This window comes from Barbatula barbatula, assembly GCF_947034865.1.
Source record: "Barbatula barbatula genome assembly, chromosome: 9".
NCBI classification, from domain to species: domain Eukaryota; kingdom Metazoa; phylum Chordata; class Actinopteri; order Cypriniformes; family Nemacheilidae; genus Barbatula; species Barbatula barbatula.
In genome coordinates, this window is record NC_136772.1 from 23,064,082 (window position 1) to 23,079,288 (window position 15,207).

The 15,207-nt window shown below is 40.3% G+C and overlaps 3 protein-coding genes across 16 annotated transcripts in view; 1 reads left to right on the forward strand and 2 right to left on the reverse strand.

Moving 5' to 3' along the window:
* dync1i2a (dynein, cytoplasmic 1, intermediate chain 2a) overlaps positions 1–3,539 on the reverse strand; it is a 27,081-nt gene extending 23,542 nt beyond the window's left edge. The window contains exon 1 of one of the 2 annotated variants that reach the window (XM_079464590.1): positions 566–713. The gene's annotated coding sequence lies outside the window, so the exon portion shown is untranslated. Of the gene's footprint in view, positions 1–565; positions 714–3,315 lie in introns of those variants that run through there. The other variant, XM_079464591.1, reaches the window with a different exon arrangement.
* pdk1 (pyruvate dehydrogenase kinase, isozyme 1) lies at positions 3,371–8,753 on the forward strand. 8 transcript variants are annotated; one of them, XM_079464592.1, is made up of 12 exons: positions 3,371–3,829; positions 3,919–4,192; positions 4,398–4,539; positions 4,616–4,687; positions 4,769–4,953; positions 5,097–5,192; positions 5,426–5,512; positions 5,609–5,685; positions 5,874–5,972; positions 6,434–6,544; positions 6,826–6,939; positions 7,293–8,753. In XM_079464592.1, exons 2-12 carry the CDS (start codon positions 4,084–4,086, stop codon positions 7,431–7,433), a joined length of 1,233 nt encoding a protein of 410 aa, XP_079320718.1. In that variant the 5' UTR covers positions 3,371–3,829; positions 3,919–4,083; the 3' UTR covers positions 7,434–8,753. The 8 variants fall into 8 exon arrangements, with proteins under 8 accessions (XP_079320718.1, XP_079320720.1, XP_079320719.1 ...); XM_079464594.1 differs by having other exon boundaries at positions 3,404–3,829; positions 5,426–5,503; positions 7,293–8,752; XM_079464593.1 differs by having other exon boundaries at positions 3,555–3,829; positions 3,894–4,192; positions 7,293–8,752.
* Positions 8,621–15,207, reverse strand: part of ppp1r9ala (protein phosphatase 1 regulatory subunit 9A-like A) — a 34,746-nt gene continuing 28,159 nt past the window's right edge. For 2 of the 6 annotated variants that reach the window (XM_079464584.1, XM_079464583.1), the window contains exons 15-20: positions 14,890–14,961; positions 14,623–14,815; positions 12,328–12,372; positions 10,749–10,865; positions 10,104–10,292; positions 8,621–9,980 (exon numbers count right to left, since the gene is read on the reverse strand). In XM_079464584.1, coding sequence (XP_079320710.1) covers positions 9,822–9,980; positions 10,104–10,292; positions 10,749–10,865; positions 12,328–12,372; positions 14,623–14,815; positions 14,890–14,961 — 775 coding nt within the window. In that variant the 3' untranslated portion in view covers positions 8,621–9,821. The remainder of the gene's footprint in view (positions 9,981–10,103; positions 10,293–10,748; positions 10,866–12,327; positions 12,373–14,622; positions 14,816–14,889; positions 14,962–15,207) is intronic. The other 4 variants (XM_079464586.1, XM_079464585.1, XM_079464588.1 and 1 more) reach the window with 2 other exon arrangements.

Genomic DNA, 15,207 nt, shown 5'->3' on the forward strand with positions numbered 1-15,207 from the left:
TCTGAATCAACTGGTGTTAATGGGAATTTTAATTTATGCAGAATAACCACATGTGCAGTTCATCTCAGAACGTTTAGGAAGTGTCTTCATTTTGTTATTTTATTAACCTAACAAACGTTTTGTTTTGCTTGTTTTGCTTTGTTTTGCACCTAGATATGCCAATATAATAAGTAAATATAATACACAACACACTCAACAGGACTTTACGTGTTACGCACACGGAGACCATCTCATGGGAACATCAGCTGACGTAACGTTACTGGTTTCTCTGTTTGAGCGTTTGAGCAACTGACATATACACAGAAAACAAAGAGAGCCACTTTAATTGTTAAGCATAACGTCAAATTGTACATGTACAATACATGCAGGAAAACATTTATAGGAGAATCAAACTAAACAGAGAACCGCAGTGACGGTGTTTATGACTGACTTCTGCCCTCTCACACTACACACACATGCATTCAAAGATCATCTTTAGAGCCACACTGAGCGATACACCACCGACCTGTGTTATTAATACACGAGTAAAGTGTTTTCGTTCATGCTAAAGTGTGTTTTAACAGACCTGAGGGTGTATAACTGTCTGCTGAATCCGCTGCTTTTGTTACCACTGTTCTACTTCCGGGTGCGCAGCCGCAGAGACACGCCTGACGGGTGCCGGAGAGGATCAAAATGACGCAGCGGTTCAGCGTTTTTCCCCACTCAAATATAATAAACATTAAACCGGTAATCAAATGTTTAAATGCGACACTACATTTTTTTACTAACTACATTTTTTTAAAACATGCTTTTTATTATGTTACCGTTTTTTTTTTGTTGGTTAGCTGTATTGTTTTGTTATTAGGGATTAAATTAAAACAAGCCAACTGCAGTTTGAATGATTTTAATTGGAATGCACAATAAAACACATGATTTTTTTAATATATATATATATATATTTTTGAAGGTTTAGGCTGCACTAGTTAGATCAACCGGAACCAGGAACACTTCCAATAACAACTGATGCATTTGTTGCATCAAAGAGTGCAGAACATCACTCTACTCTCATTGTTACTAAAGCGGGCAGGATGCAGTCCATGCCCAGACCTGACAAATGCTGTGATGATAGAGCTGGACAAAGGATGTGGCGACTCTACAAAATTATTAATGATAATCTTAAATCTAATTATTTTTTATTTTGTCTTGTTGTGCAAGTACTGTCGAGCTTGTGCAGAGGCTGCAGTTTTTGCCAGAGGGGAACTGGAATCCCCTGGTTAGGCCTGGTTTCCCTCTGAGGTTTTTTTCTCCTCCAATGGAGTTTTGGGTTCCTCGCCACCGTTTGCATACTGTTTTGCACTGTTTGCCTGGCAGGGGGGGCTGCTAGAATTTGATAGTTTTATTTATTTAACACTGCATATAGGAATTTATCGTGTGTCTGATATTTGACCTGTGTTTTGATTTGCATAACCTTATATGTTTTGCTTATAGTCAATGTTTTCTTGTACAGCTGCTTTGTAACAATGAAAATTGTAAAAAGCGCTTTATAAATAAAGCTGACATTTTTGAAGTTCTCATTTCGGAACCAAACTCCTCATATTGTAGTTCAATTTAAAATCAATCCCAGTTACATAGATTGGACATGATGCACGCTTTGAGCATCAATACATGTTTGAAGCCTTTTGCAAAAGCTGTAGGCCTAAGTATTATATAAGTGTGAAATGCTGTCATGATATTGAGTTGACCCATTTGTGCTATTATTATGCCTTCATGCATTTAAAGAAATGTAAATTTAGCAGGTGAATATGAAGCTCATGTGTTTGAAAAAGACACTTCAAACTGCTGGAGACAGATGTGTTATGAAAAAAATAATGGTATTGGTCAGTTTATTTTGTGTGTTTTTTTTTTTGCAAGGGTGGGCAAGGAATCAGAGTTAACACATGACTGTAGGCAGACACAGTTTGTCCAGAGAGTGTATATAATCATAGCTATTCATGATTATTGACTAAATCTTTGTATTCTGACACCCCTGACCTGTATCCAAACCAATCCATATCCAAGCCTTTATTTTATAAGCACAATAAATATGAAGAAATTGATTCTTACATGTCTCAAAGATGCTAAAAAACTGTTTAGTAGGTTCTCCTGTCTCAGTCTTTAACCGATATCATCACTGCAGGGTTTTGGAGACTTTTCTCAAATGAATGGGTTGGGACAATAAAAATAACAAACAGGGGAGTGGGGGAACAACAAAGTCCCTGGGAGGAAGTCCAAACGGGCTCGTGCTAGGTGGGGGAGTCCTGGTCCGTGGGGGGACTTGGCCGGGGCCAGTTTGACTGCCGGCTGGTGTGCCGGCAGCACCGGACAGGGTGTCGAACTGGAGGCCGGGCTGGGTGCCGGCCGAGTCACCGGGGATGCATTAAACAAATGGGTGAAAACTCCAGAGTTATTTATTTAGCAAAACTTATTTTTATCACATAATTAAAAAACACCACAATAATAAACGTTACGTGTTTGCACTTGCTAAGTGTGTCACATCGGGTTACAAATACTACATGCTCACATGGGACACTAGAACACTTGGGCCAAAAACAGGAAATTAAAGAAGTCAATTGGTCAAGTGCAAAGACAGCAAGTGGGGGTATTTGTGACGCAGCCAATGAATATTCACACAGGCTAGGCTACTCTTTAACCACTGTACATATTGTTAGTATATTCTTTATCGAAAAACAAACAAAGATGAAGAAGTAAATAATGCATAGGTCCAACTGAGCGGTTAATGGCAAACGTGGCAGTATAGTAACATATTACTTCGCGCTTTTACGTCACGCATGTTTGCAGTTTCGTGGAATTCGTGCTCTTCCGAAATTTACGGGAAAACTGTCGAAAAAGAAGAAAAAGGAGATCTTTTGACATAGGGGCTGCGTCCGAAATGGCCTACTTCCACGGGATAGACACTTATCTATCCCATGATTCCAGGGGAGCTGAGCAACGGTCAAAGTTCCAAAGTAAATCAAATAAATGAAGCGGAAAGCTTTACATCCTTTATTTAACCTAAGTGCCATAAATGAATTTCTTGTGACTAAACTATGTTTTTTTAACCATCGCCCACGTGTAGGTTGTCATTACGTCATGGCTCAAAGAGCATACGGGTCACATGACCATAAAACATGGCGGACGCAATATGTCCGAAATGGATTCATACTTCTCTCACTCGTACTATATAGAACGTACTATTTTAACGGCCAATAGGTATTTATTTATTCAAATTCGATACGTACTGTCACGGTATGCGATTTCGGACGCAGCCAGTGTAATGTATTTGAGTTGTTACAATACCTGATGGCCACTAGAGGGCACCCCGTGCGGTTGGTGAGCGTGATGGCGGTGTTCCGAATAAAACTTGTCTAAACAGTTCAGCCAGATCTCCGGTTCCCTCGTGTGTATTCTAAAACACAAAATGGAATATAATATGCTGTTATAACATATTGGGTACAGCCAGGTTGGGCGAGAACGCGTTCCCCTTCAGAAACGTACGCAGAAGCACTGCCACCGGTGTAACCAATCAGCAGCGCCACACAAAGGCACGTGGTCAAACGATGCAATAATACGGAAGTAAAACAAAATCGGACGCTCTTTGGCTCGTTGAATCATTTTTGCACGCCGTGTTATCACGCGTCGCGTCTATTTAGCAACCTTCCCTTAATAAGCCAAAGAAACACCCGAGAAGTGACCTCATTTTCAGTGTTTGCTGTTGCCGGAGAGCTGTCGGTGGACAGGAGGCCCAATGTGCGCTGACGTCTCTCGTAAACACATGCTGTCGTGTTTATCAGTCATCGCGCACACGCACCACGTAAGCATTACCTACAAGATTAAATACTCTCTTTAATGTTCGCAGTTACGTTATTCAGAAACAGACGCGTGAACGCGCATTTCATGCAGATCTGAATCATCATCGATTTCAAAGGAGTGAAGCTCTGCGCGTGCCAGTCCTCACGTCCGGCTTTCGAGAGCACAGATCGTCTTGCGGACAGACAGAAATGATAGAAACCCCCACATGACACTTCATGACAGCTTGTCTGGGTTTTCTGGAACAACACCGCAAACATGAGGATTTTCAGGACGTTGATGAGCACTGCATCCATCTCCAAGCAAATCGACTTTTACTCCAGATTTTCACCTTCTCCTCTCTCCATGAAACAGTTCATAGATTTTGGTAAGTCACTCAGTGTTGGAATCCACACAGTATAATTACATTCATTTGAATAAAAGAGTGTATCAGTATCTCAGAGGATGCATGAAACACATGGCTCCAACTTCAAGAAGAACAGACTTCACATTTTGTCTAGTCTACAGTGACGGTGCCCATACGTCATGTCATTTACCACACAGCCTTCGATGATTTCTCTTTTCATGCCCAGGTTCAGAGAACGCCTGCGAGAAAACATCATTCACGTTCCTGAGACAGGAGCTGCCCGTCCGGCTGGCGAACATCATGAAGGAAATCGATTTATTACCCGATAACCTGCTGAGGACTCCGTCGGTGCGTCTGGTGCAGAGCTGGTCAGTGTCCGCACGTTCGTGAACATTTAAACGCACGTGCGAACCGCGTTCTTAACTCGTGTCGCATCTCTCGCAGGTACATGCAGAGTTTCCAGGACATTCTTGAGTTCAAGGACAGGGATATGGATGATGAAAAGGTCACGGATGAGTAAGAGAATCAACACCACACCATACCTACCCGTCCGTGCAAACGCACGCGCCGCATCTCCGACTCGTCTGTTGTTTTTAGCTTTACAGAAGCTGTGATTAAGATCAGAAACCGACACAATGACGTGGTGCCCACCATGGCTCAAGGTGTGGTGGAGTTTAAAGAAACCTTCGGCACCGACCCCATCACCAGCCAGAACATGCAGTATTTTCTGGATCGGTTCTATATGAGCAGGATTTCCATCCGGATGCTCCTCAACCAGCACAGTGAGACACATTTGTCTTCTTCTACAGTGTTTTTGAATGGTGTTTAATGGCGGCTTCGATGTTTGCACGGCACCCTGACCGTCAATGATGCCCCAGATTTCACTCAATACCCGATCGTGTTTTAACCACATGTGTGCTTCCAGCTCTTCTGTTTGGAGGAAATGTGCGCTTGAATCCCGCTCATCCCAAACAGATCGGAGGTATTGACCCCAGCTGTCACGTTGCCGATGTGGTGAAAGGTAAACACCGTAATGTTTCATTCTCTTTTTACATTTAGCTATAATAACAGATAACAGTTTTTCAGTTGTGTTCTGCAACAAACAAAAACGTTTGGAATGACATAAGGGTGAATGAATTGCAAACGGATTTCGATAATGGAAAAGAACTTTCCCCTAAAGATGCATTTCTACAGTGAATACACTAAATACAGGTGTTTTTATACACATCATTTTTATCTGTTGTTGTTTTATAGATGCCTATGAGAATGCCCGAAACTTGTGTGACCGGTATTATATGAACTCACCCGAGCTCGTACTGGAGGAATTCAATGGTAACCTTTGTAAGTGGTCATGTGTGTGAAGTCATGTGACCTCAGCGTTCCGTGTCACCGTTCAGTCGTGTCGTGTGACTGTTGTTTCTTATGTTTGTTTCGCAGTTAAAGGACCTGAGAAACCCATTACTGTGGTTTACGTGCCCTCTCATTTGTATCACATGGTATTTGAGCTCTTTAAGGTGGCGTACATCATTTTCTCACCTCCGTTATTTGAGAATTATTGCACAGCGGTGGTCGTGTACAAAAATAGCGTAGTAAAGTATACACATTCAGTTTGAGTCGAAATGCATGATTTTAAAGATGTGACGTTATATAAAGGAAAGACTGAATTTATAGCAGCTATAAATATACTATGTGACTCCTGCAGAATGCCATGCGCGCCACCATGGAACTTCACGAAGATGCCATGCACTATCCACCGGTACATGCGAGGATCGCTCTCGGAGAGGAAGACCTGACCGTTAAGGTATGGACAGACAGGTTCAGACGTCTTCGAAGGTGAAAACATCCAATAGTCAATAACACCAAGAATTCAGTAGGCTGCTGAACCCCTGTGACCCAAATCATTTAACTTGAGCGGGACCCCCAGAGGAAAACAATATTTCATTGATTCAATAGCACATTTGCATGTTTAATCTCAAAAACATATATTTGTATTTGTGTTCGATAGTGTATTTTACATAACTGTTGTTATTTCTAAACATTTATTTGTCATTTAAAAATGTTCAAAGTGATGGAATCAACTTGTGTGTGCACTTGTAGACACAAATCGCATGCAATTCCCCCGTGAACCACCAGGGGTTGGCGAACCCAAGTTTGGGAAACCCTGGCATTGGGCAAAGAAACCCACAGACTGATACCCTCCCGATGTTCTAGATCAATCATTTGAGCGTAATGTGATTCTGTGAGCGTGCTGTCGTCTCATAGGTCAGTGATCGTGGGGGAGGAGTTCCACTGAGGAAGATTGACAGGTTGTTTACGTACACCTACTCTACGGCCCCTCGTCCTCAGATGGAGACATCTCGAGCCACTCCTCTGGTCTGTATCACACACTGTATCACAAGTCATTGAGGTTGTCGTGGTAGCAAGATGTCAAAATTGTATGATTTTCAGTGCCGGTTTTCATACCACCACAAAAACGAATACACTTTTATACACATCTTAAGTAGAAGTAGTTAGTTAAACGTATATAAATATTGTGTTTTAATAATGAAAACTATGGTTCCGGTTTAATTTAAATTAATTTAATAAAGAAGCAGGGAAAATCTGTGTTATTTTGTGAAGCTGTTTGATTGTGTGTTTTGTTCTCGGGCTCTTAGGCTGGTTTTGGTTATGGGCTGCCCATCTCCAGACTCTACGCCAGGTATTTCCAGGGAGATCTAAAGCTCTACTCCATGGAGGGATACGGTACTGATGCTGTCATTTACATCAGAGTGAGTCATTCTAACGGATTCAAATGCACAATAATGTAAAAAATAATAAAAACCAAACTGGATATCAGCACTGGCACTCAAAATGCTAAAAATATGTGCAGTAGATAAAAGCTATGAGGTTTGTTAGTCCGGACACATTTATAAAGTTGTATTAAAACCAAACACAGACCGGAAGTTATTTTCGCCCCAGGTGTGTGGACATCCAATGAAACATCCTTAAATTTGAGACTTGAATTGAAGAACTGATCCTCTTGATTCTTAACTATACTAGCTCCGATAACTAGCAGTTTGGTCTCATGAAAATGGTTAATTTCATAATTATTCTAATATAACTGGTGTTCATCTGTTTGAAGGCTTTGTCCACGGAGTCCATCGAAAGGCTTCCGGTTTACAATAAATCTGCATGGAAACACTATAAGAGCATCCACGAGGCGGATGACTGGTGTGTTCCCAGTAAAGAACCCAAGGACATGACGACCTTTCGCAGCTTCTAGTCTCCCTAACAGCTCATGGATGCTCTGGGTCCGCTCTCTCTCCAGTTTCCCTTACAGCTTCTCCATCAATGCGAATCCAGTACTGACAGAATGAACAGATTTCACCACCCGCTCATTATATAGATCGCCTACAGAAATGAGTGATAAGAGAGTCCGGGTATCTGAAAGATGTTGTCAGGGAATACGTCACGCTACGTTTCAAGACGTGTGTTTGCAGGGATGTAAACTGCATTGGGTGGCAGTATTATACAGTAAGTTAGCACAGGTGTTGCTAGTGCCATGCTCACAGTTTGGATGAGTTTTACTTTGTGTCAGTATAAGCTTTCTTGTTGAATTTTCTTAATGTAAGATTCTTATATTTAAATAGAAATGAGTGTAATTTACTTGTCTGCCATTATAAGAGACGTGTTCGTTTGCAGAGCAGTGTTTCACATTGTTGACAGGGAATTTTTCCACATTACGTCCCACGTATTACCAATTCTGTTTCTTGAATTTTCCTGAAAGTATAAAATAGTTGTTTTTTGTCAGTTAATGGCCTACACATTGCTTGACAAGATAACATTTCAGCAGCGTAGATTGATTTGTGAAGAACTAATACATGAAACAGAAATTGTGTGCTGCTTTTGTGTGACCGTTAATGTGAAACTCATCCTTGATGTGTTAATAAAGGATTTAAAGTGCACTGTTGGAGTGCCCTCTAGTGGAGAATGGCTGTTATGCAGTTTTCTAATGCTATGGCATTTATACATTTGGGCACATGAATTAAATTTCTGTCATTTGCTCACCTTCAAGTTGTTCCAAATCTCCCCTTTCTGATGAACTCAGAGAAAGATATTTGGAAGAATGCTTATGACCAGACAGATCTTGCCCCCCAATGGACTCACAAAGCAGGAAAAATGACTTTATAATTAGTTTTGTTCTGTTGAGCACACAAAAGATGATATTTTGAAGTATGTAGGACAGCAAACAGTTCTGGGGCACGTTTGACTCCCATTAAATTTTTTTCTTACAATGGGAGTCGATGGGGGGGGCAAGAAATGTTTGGTTATAAGCACATTCTTCCAAATATCTTCCTCGGTGTTCATCAGAACAAAACATTTATACAGATTTGGAACGTGATGAAAGGATGACAGCATATTAATTCCTTTAAATTATTCTATTTTGGAATATTTGAGAAACGTTTTGTTACAGAGTAAAAAGCATTTATTTTGCAATTTATACATTTTGCACCACATAGAAAGTTTGATTTAAGTCTTAAAAATCAGCCATTTTACACAGTGGAAAAATATAGTGACTACAGGACATAAAATCATGATGACAAACACAGATTGAGTCTGTTTTTAAAACAAACGTACAATCGGATGATAATCCCTTCCTTCAACTCATTACACCCTCAGAGAAGTACAGTTCTGATCACGGTTACTGATAAACTATGCCAGATTTTGCATCTACGTGGAAGCATATTTGTGATAAATCATAACAGCACATCAATGTGTTCTTCGATTTCAGACACGTGAACTCTTTCACGAGTTGTACTCTGCATTTTAGAATGAGCAAATTAGTTTTAACCAGTGAGCTATTCTACTTAGTAGAACGTGTACAAAAGTTAGATTCATGTTTTTCCTTAAAGATATTCTAATAGATGTATATAAAACATTTTATTTGTACATTTATAAACCGTGCCCCAACTAGTTTCAGTAAAAATATATAGTGCTCATATAACTGTACAAAGTTCCAGCAAAATGATCCATTCGGCACCAAAGGCCAAAAGAACTTCTAAAATAAAATATAAACTATTTTAAAGCACTATCCATGCCACCATATTGGCGGCAAAGTTGTGAAAACTTGCATTTGACTACATTTTTTTTCATAAAAATAGCACGTTTTTATAGCCCCTATAGTGGTTGTGTCATAAAATACAATTAAAACTAATAAATTTTTGGTCTGCTATGGATCGGACAGATGTAAAATCCAAACCATTTTCTTATACGCTAGTCTAATAAACTGTAAAAAACAATAAAAAACTGTTACCCAGAAGGCAATTTGGACAAAAGATGGACATGGTCAATAACCATTGTTCTTAGCAATCTCACAGGCGCTTACCAAACACATACAGTCAAAAACGTTGTGCTGGAATGAGAGTGGTTCTAAAGATGGACATGTCAAACCCATAAGCTGTTCAATAGTGGTCAGGACGCGTGTATTCAAACATAAATCACTCAAGGTTTCATAAGGAGCTTCATGAATGATTCTGATCATTTGCATTGGAATTACAGTGTTCATTTAGTCGTTGAAACTCATCTATGGATGAAGCGGGGCTGGAGTGTGTCATACAGTAATGCGATGTGAAGCGAGATAAAAGTTGACATGCACTCATTCTGAATATCATCAGCATAATGAGTCAGTGCTGGCAGGTAGCCGTCCGCTCCGTCTGGCCTCTTTATCTCGCTTTTCACGCTGTTTATCCAACTTCTCCTGAGCTTTCTTCATCTCCTTCAGTTTCTTCTTGATGGTGGCGCGATCGTTCTGACTGGACACACCCAGAGCCTGCACGAGACGTCACAATGACTGTAATATACTCAAACATGGATGTATACAATAGATGCAAGTCAAGTAAGAATTAAAAGGCACTACACTAAATGTAACTGTAAAGTGCAAAGCTGTGCCCACCTTGAGTCTGTCACTGTCCAGGTTTAGCAGCTGCTGTCCGTCGATGGACTGCGTGCTGAACTCAGGTGTGTACTGATCCATATTCATCCCCATCAGCCAATGACACACCTGCTGAGACGTCCAATCAGAGACCGGACGATTCTGCCAATGATAGTCCTTTCCTGTAGAGGGCAGCTCCTCATCCAGCATCTAACACACACACACACAGAGATATGTCTCACTGTATCAATGACAAACATCTTGGATTTCCGACTTCTTTGGATCAGGATAATGATGTTTTCCTTTCCAAACCCTACCCATACAATCAACCTCACATAAGTGTAGTTTTAACAGTAAATAATTCAATTTAAACAAAGTTAAACACAAAAACACATCACGCACGAAAACAATCCTCTTTGGCATGTTAAACGAACACTAAATAAAAACACAAACAAAATCTCAAGAATCGGTAATTGCCACCATAGACAATCTATTGACACACACGCGCGAGCTTATGCTTCAAAACAGGAAGGACACGAGTAAAAGCAGCAGGACAGACTCCGCACCGCACAAGAGACAATACTTGACTTTCCAGATGACCTTTCCGGAACAATAAAGCCATGCAAACAACCGCTGGCGAGATTGTGACGTGCGATCTCCACTCACCTCGCTGGATGAGAAGGTTAACGTGTGCGAGCGGCCCGACAGGCTGGGCTCCACCACCAGCCCAGACAATTCTGAACCCGGACTGCAGGGGTTCGAATCATCTAGCACTGATAAACTCTGGAATGAGTACAGAAAGCAGCATTTATAATCCAAATACAACACTTGGCGGAGCTATTCATGACTGATAATCACCTTCAAGACATTACTAATCAGTGAAAGTGCTAAAGCATGCAGGTGCTGTTGATTAGAAATACTACAACACGTGTGCCGACATACATGAAGGGATGTAATGGGGGACAAAAACTACAATCAAAGGTCTGGACACACTTGAGTGAATTTGTCCCACATACTGCACTGTCCATGACGGAAATGGTTTAAAAGCACAGACTGTTGCTGAGGGCTGTACTTTATGGTCAATCAAAACTGAATATTATCTACTAAATACAGGATGTGTAGTTCGGTCCAAGCTTTCGATTTGTTATACTGTTTGAATGTATTACAAACTGTATATCCAGATATGTTACAATCAATCAAAACTCTATTCAAACATGGCGATCAGGACTTCTATCCGGCTGACAGCACATTATCCTGCTTATGCTTATTATCTTCATTTTAACTCGGCTGTCTATAAATGGTCTTTGTTGTTTCTGGGAATGCCCTGGATTGGTTTAGGTTTTTAATTTTCAGAAGATCTGTTACTGTGTGGTCACAGACCTTATGATGGGTCTGTTTTAATGGGTGTTCCACAGGGTTCTGTTCTGGGTCCTTTACTCATTGGCTTCTAAACGTATCTGAGACGGCTAACAATCCTCTGTATCTAAATAATTCTAAGATACCAATTGCACTTCTTGGCTTTTACACTTAATTACACTCCCCATCCGTACTGGTAGTACCATCATTGATTGTACTTTGAGAAAGACACTAAAAGATGCTACATAAATTAAGTATTATTAAAGAGCTACTGCTTTATGAACACCTTTCGGTAGGTTCGTTTTATTTATTCTCTCATTTAATTGTATTTTTAGTTATTGACTGCAACATTTCGTGATAAATCCAATGATTTCATTCTTTTATACCGCTGTGTCATAATTATACACCAGAAGATACCATGAACTGGTGTGTATGACATTAGTGACCATGGGTGTTGTCAGCCAATCTGCTGCTTTTGAATTATTACTTACTACTTGAGTTATTACTGTCAGGTTAAATGTCAAATTTACAAATACTAGTGAAATCTATACAGATTCGCTGGCTTGCAGTCACTGACCACGCCGCGTGCTACAGTAGATATAAGTATCGGTCATTAAAAACTCATACTAGACGAACTCTACTGCAGACAAGCTACTCCAGGACTACAACAAAACAAAACACAACACAACAGACGAAGACACCATCCACATAAACCAACATATTCTAGTCCAAAAACACAATCTCAGAAAATCCAACGTAACATCATGCTTCTACTGCACTACATTGATTACAAACACACTGTGATTCTTCATTTGTTAGTGCTACATTAGTGTTTGTGAGCCTGCAATTACTTTGTTAAGACAAATCTAGAAGAGAAAAAATACTGTACCAAATCTAAGGAGCGACTGAACAGAGAGGACCACGAGAGGTTTGTCTGTTTGGAAAGAGCGGTTAGTTAATCACAACACTGCCGTCCAATCATGCAGAACATTCCACACAGGAACAGGAAATGATGTCAGACATCAGCTGGAGTTTGTAGATGACCCTGATGTCTGAGTGATGATAAATGAGCAGAGGGACTGCGCCTGTTTCCTGTTCGTCTGCTATTCTCACCTTCTACTTCCTCTCTCTCTCTCTCTCTCTCTCTTTGTGTGTGTGTTGATCAATGATCAGGTCCATATGGTTGCTGCCCTTCACCCTCAGTATTTCAACACAAGTCAACATGACAGTCTTTTCAAACAAAATCTCGCATGAAAGCTCTCTATTGGTTTAAAGCAGGGGTCTTCAACTACTTTTCCTTGAGGGCCAGGTTCCATAAGTATAAATAGGATGCGGGCCAGTTTTTACCATATCATCAATTCTTCTACTATCTTATTTACTGCATTTTGTTCCTTTTATACAGTTTTTGTCGCTGTTACTTACAGGTCATAAATTAAAACATGCAAACAAATATTGCAGCCAGCATTTGCGTTATACATGCGTTAGTTTACCCAAAAGTGAAATTGCTTTTAATTTACTCAACCCCAGTCCCCCAGTACTTCCAAGATTTAAGTGGTTGTTTTTTCCAGAAGATATTTGGTTGAATTAATGAAAGTCAAAAACGCTAATGCATTCAGCACAATAGTAATCCCTGCCCTTTGACGTTAAACTGGCATCAATTGTGGTCTGTGCAAGAAACTGAAATCTATTTTGAAAGATATGGCTATTATTGCATCTTCTGGTAAATTTCAATCGCATTTATGTGCGTGGGGCATGCGATTGGAATTGGAACAGCTGTTTTCGTAAATTAAATCATACATATTGAATGCAGTAATACAAACAACTAAGTTTTTCCCTTATCTGAGACCTTCCTGCAGTTATTTACAAGAGCAGAAGCGTTTTTTTGGAACACGACCTATCGCTTTTGCAAACTGACTGCCTGTGGATGTGGACTGATGATTATAACATTCTAAATAACACTCCATTTCTTGGACAGACTGATCAAATTACTTTACTATACTACTATAAGACGTCAATTGGTATGAGATGTGGGAATTACTTTTGTACTGAATGTAGCAGCGTTTTGGACTTTCAAAGATGTGGCGTCTAAGGACATGCATTTCTTACAGCGCAGTATTCAAAGTCGTGAACACGCTACGCAGAACAGAGCGAGGCGAGCTGTTGTGTTTATAAAGCATATGCATTTTGTTTTTAAATGGCCGATCGTTTCGCTGGATAAGGTCCTTATTCATCGTCTGGTATCGTTTAAAGCTGCACTGAAACTGTTATTTTGACCTTCAACCGTTTGGAGTCCATTGAAGTACACTATATGGAGAATAGTCCTCATATTTTTTCATCAAAAACCTTAATTTCTTTTTGACTAAAGAAAAAAATACATTAACATCTTGGATGACAACAGGGGTGAGTAAATGATATTGAAGATGTATGTTGAAAGTGAACAATTCCTTTAAGGCGGGCCAGTTAAAGATGATTGGCGGGCCGCCAGTTGACTAGCCCTGGTTTAAGGTTTGAATACACTACACAACTTTTGTTCAGATTTTTGTGCAGTCTGGACAAGTCCACAATAGCTGCTGAATGCCTGCTCCAGTCTGCTGTTCATAATTCATCATATTTCGGGCACAGTCTCCAATTTTTGAACGTCGGACTGATTCCATCCAGCTGGAAGGACTGCGTATATTTGATCTTTTGAGCTGATTTTAAAAGACACACCGCAACCACCCACCCAAGACCACATATAAATTGCATCTTCTGTATGTGCGGATCAAGAAACGGGCATGGCCGTTGACCTACTTGGGTTGCCAGATGTTGCGAGAAAAACTGAACAGGAACACAGCCATAATATACTGAAATGAATGCTTTATATTGGAAAAAGTATCAAAATATCATGAGCCGCACTTGCCCAATAATTCGAACTTCATCACCTCATGAACAAAGCACATGGGAATACTAAATGTCATCTGGTGTGCAGTCTTTCCACTGTCGGCAAGTATATGACGTCTAGTGTTTTGAAAGTTGTGTAGTGTATTTCAATAAATATCACCTACGTTCAACAACAACAAGGATCAAGAAATTCTAAGTAATATTCAAATGACAAGTAAATACTTGTTGACACAATACTTCGATCAAAATAATGCCATTACACTCATAATTGTATTCGTGAATGAAAACACAGTACTGATCTCACCTTGTTTTTGGAGTTGTGTGAGTGTTCATTGACATCTGTAGCGGTGTACGGGAGACTGCTGGATGAAGATGATGGATCTCTGTCTCTCTCCTTGTCTCCGAACCAGGAGAAAGGCATGCAGGTGGGGATGGAGGTCATGGACTCCGAGGGAGAGACTCGAACTCCTGGCTCATCCAACAACTCCGCTGAACCTCTAGAGAACCAGACGAGAGTGAACACAAGATCAAGGCAAACCACACTGGGCCGAGTTCAGATGTGTGAACGAACCTGCTATCCAGCGACGCCCTCATCGATTCTTTGTTTTGTTTCTTTCCTTTCCCACCAGATTTCCTCAAGCCACTTCAAGACACAAACACACACAGAAAACAAAGTAAAAGCAAAGAAGTAAAACAACAAAACTTAAATCAACCTGTAACGTCTATTTTAAAGTCTCTTTGAACCGGCTGATGCGGTGGCGGAAATGCATTCTTAGATTTCCACTGAGAATAATGAGGGCACATGAATTTTATAAAGAGAATGACAATAAATTTACAATAAACGCTACGAGACTACATGAAATTTTTTTTATTGTCGTTTTTTATTTCA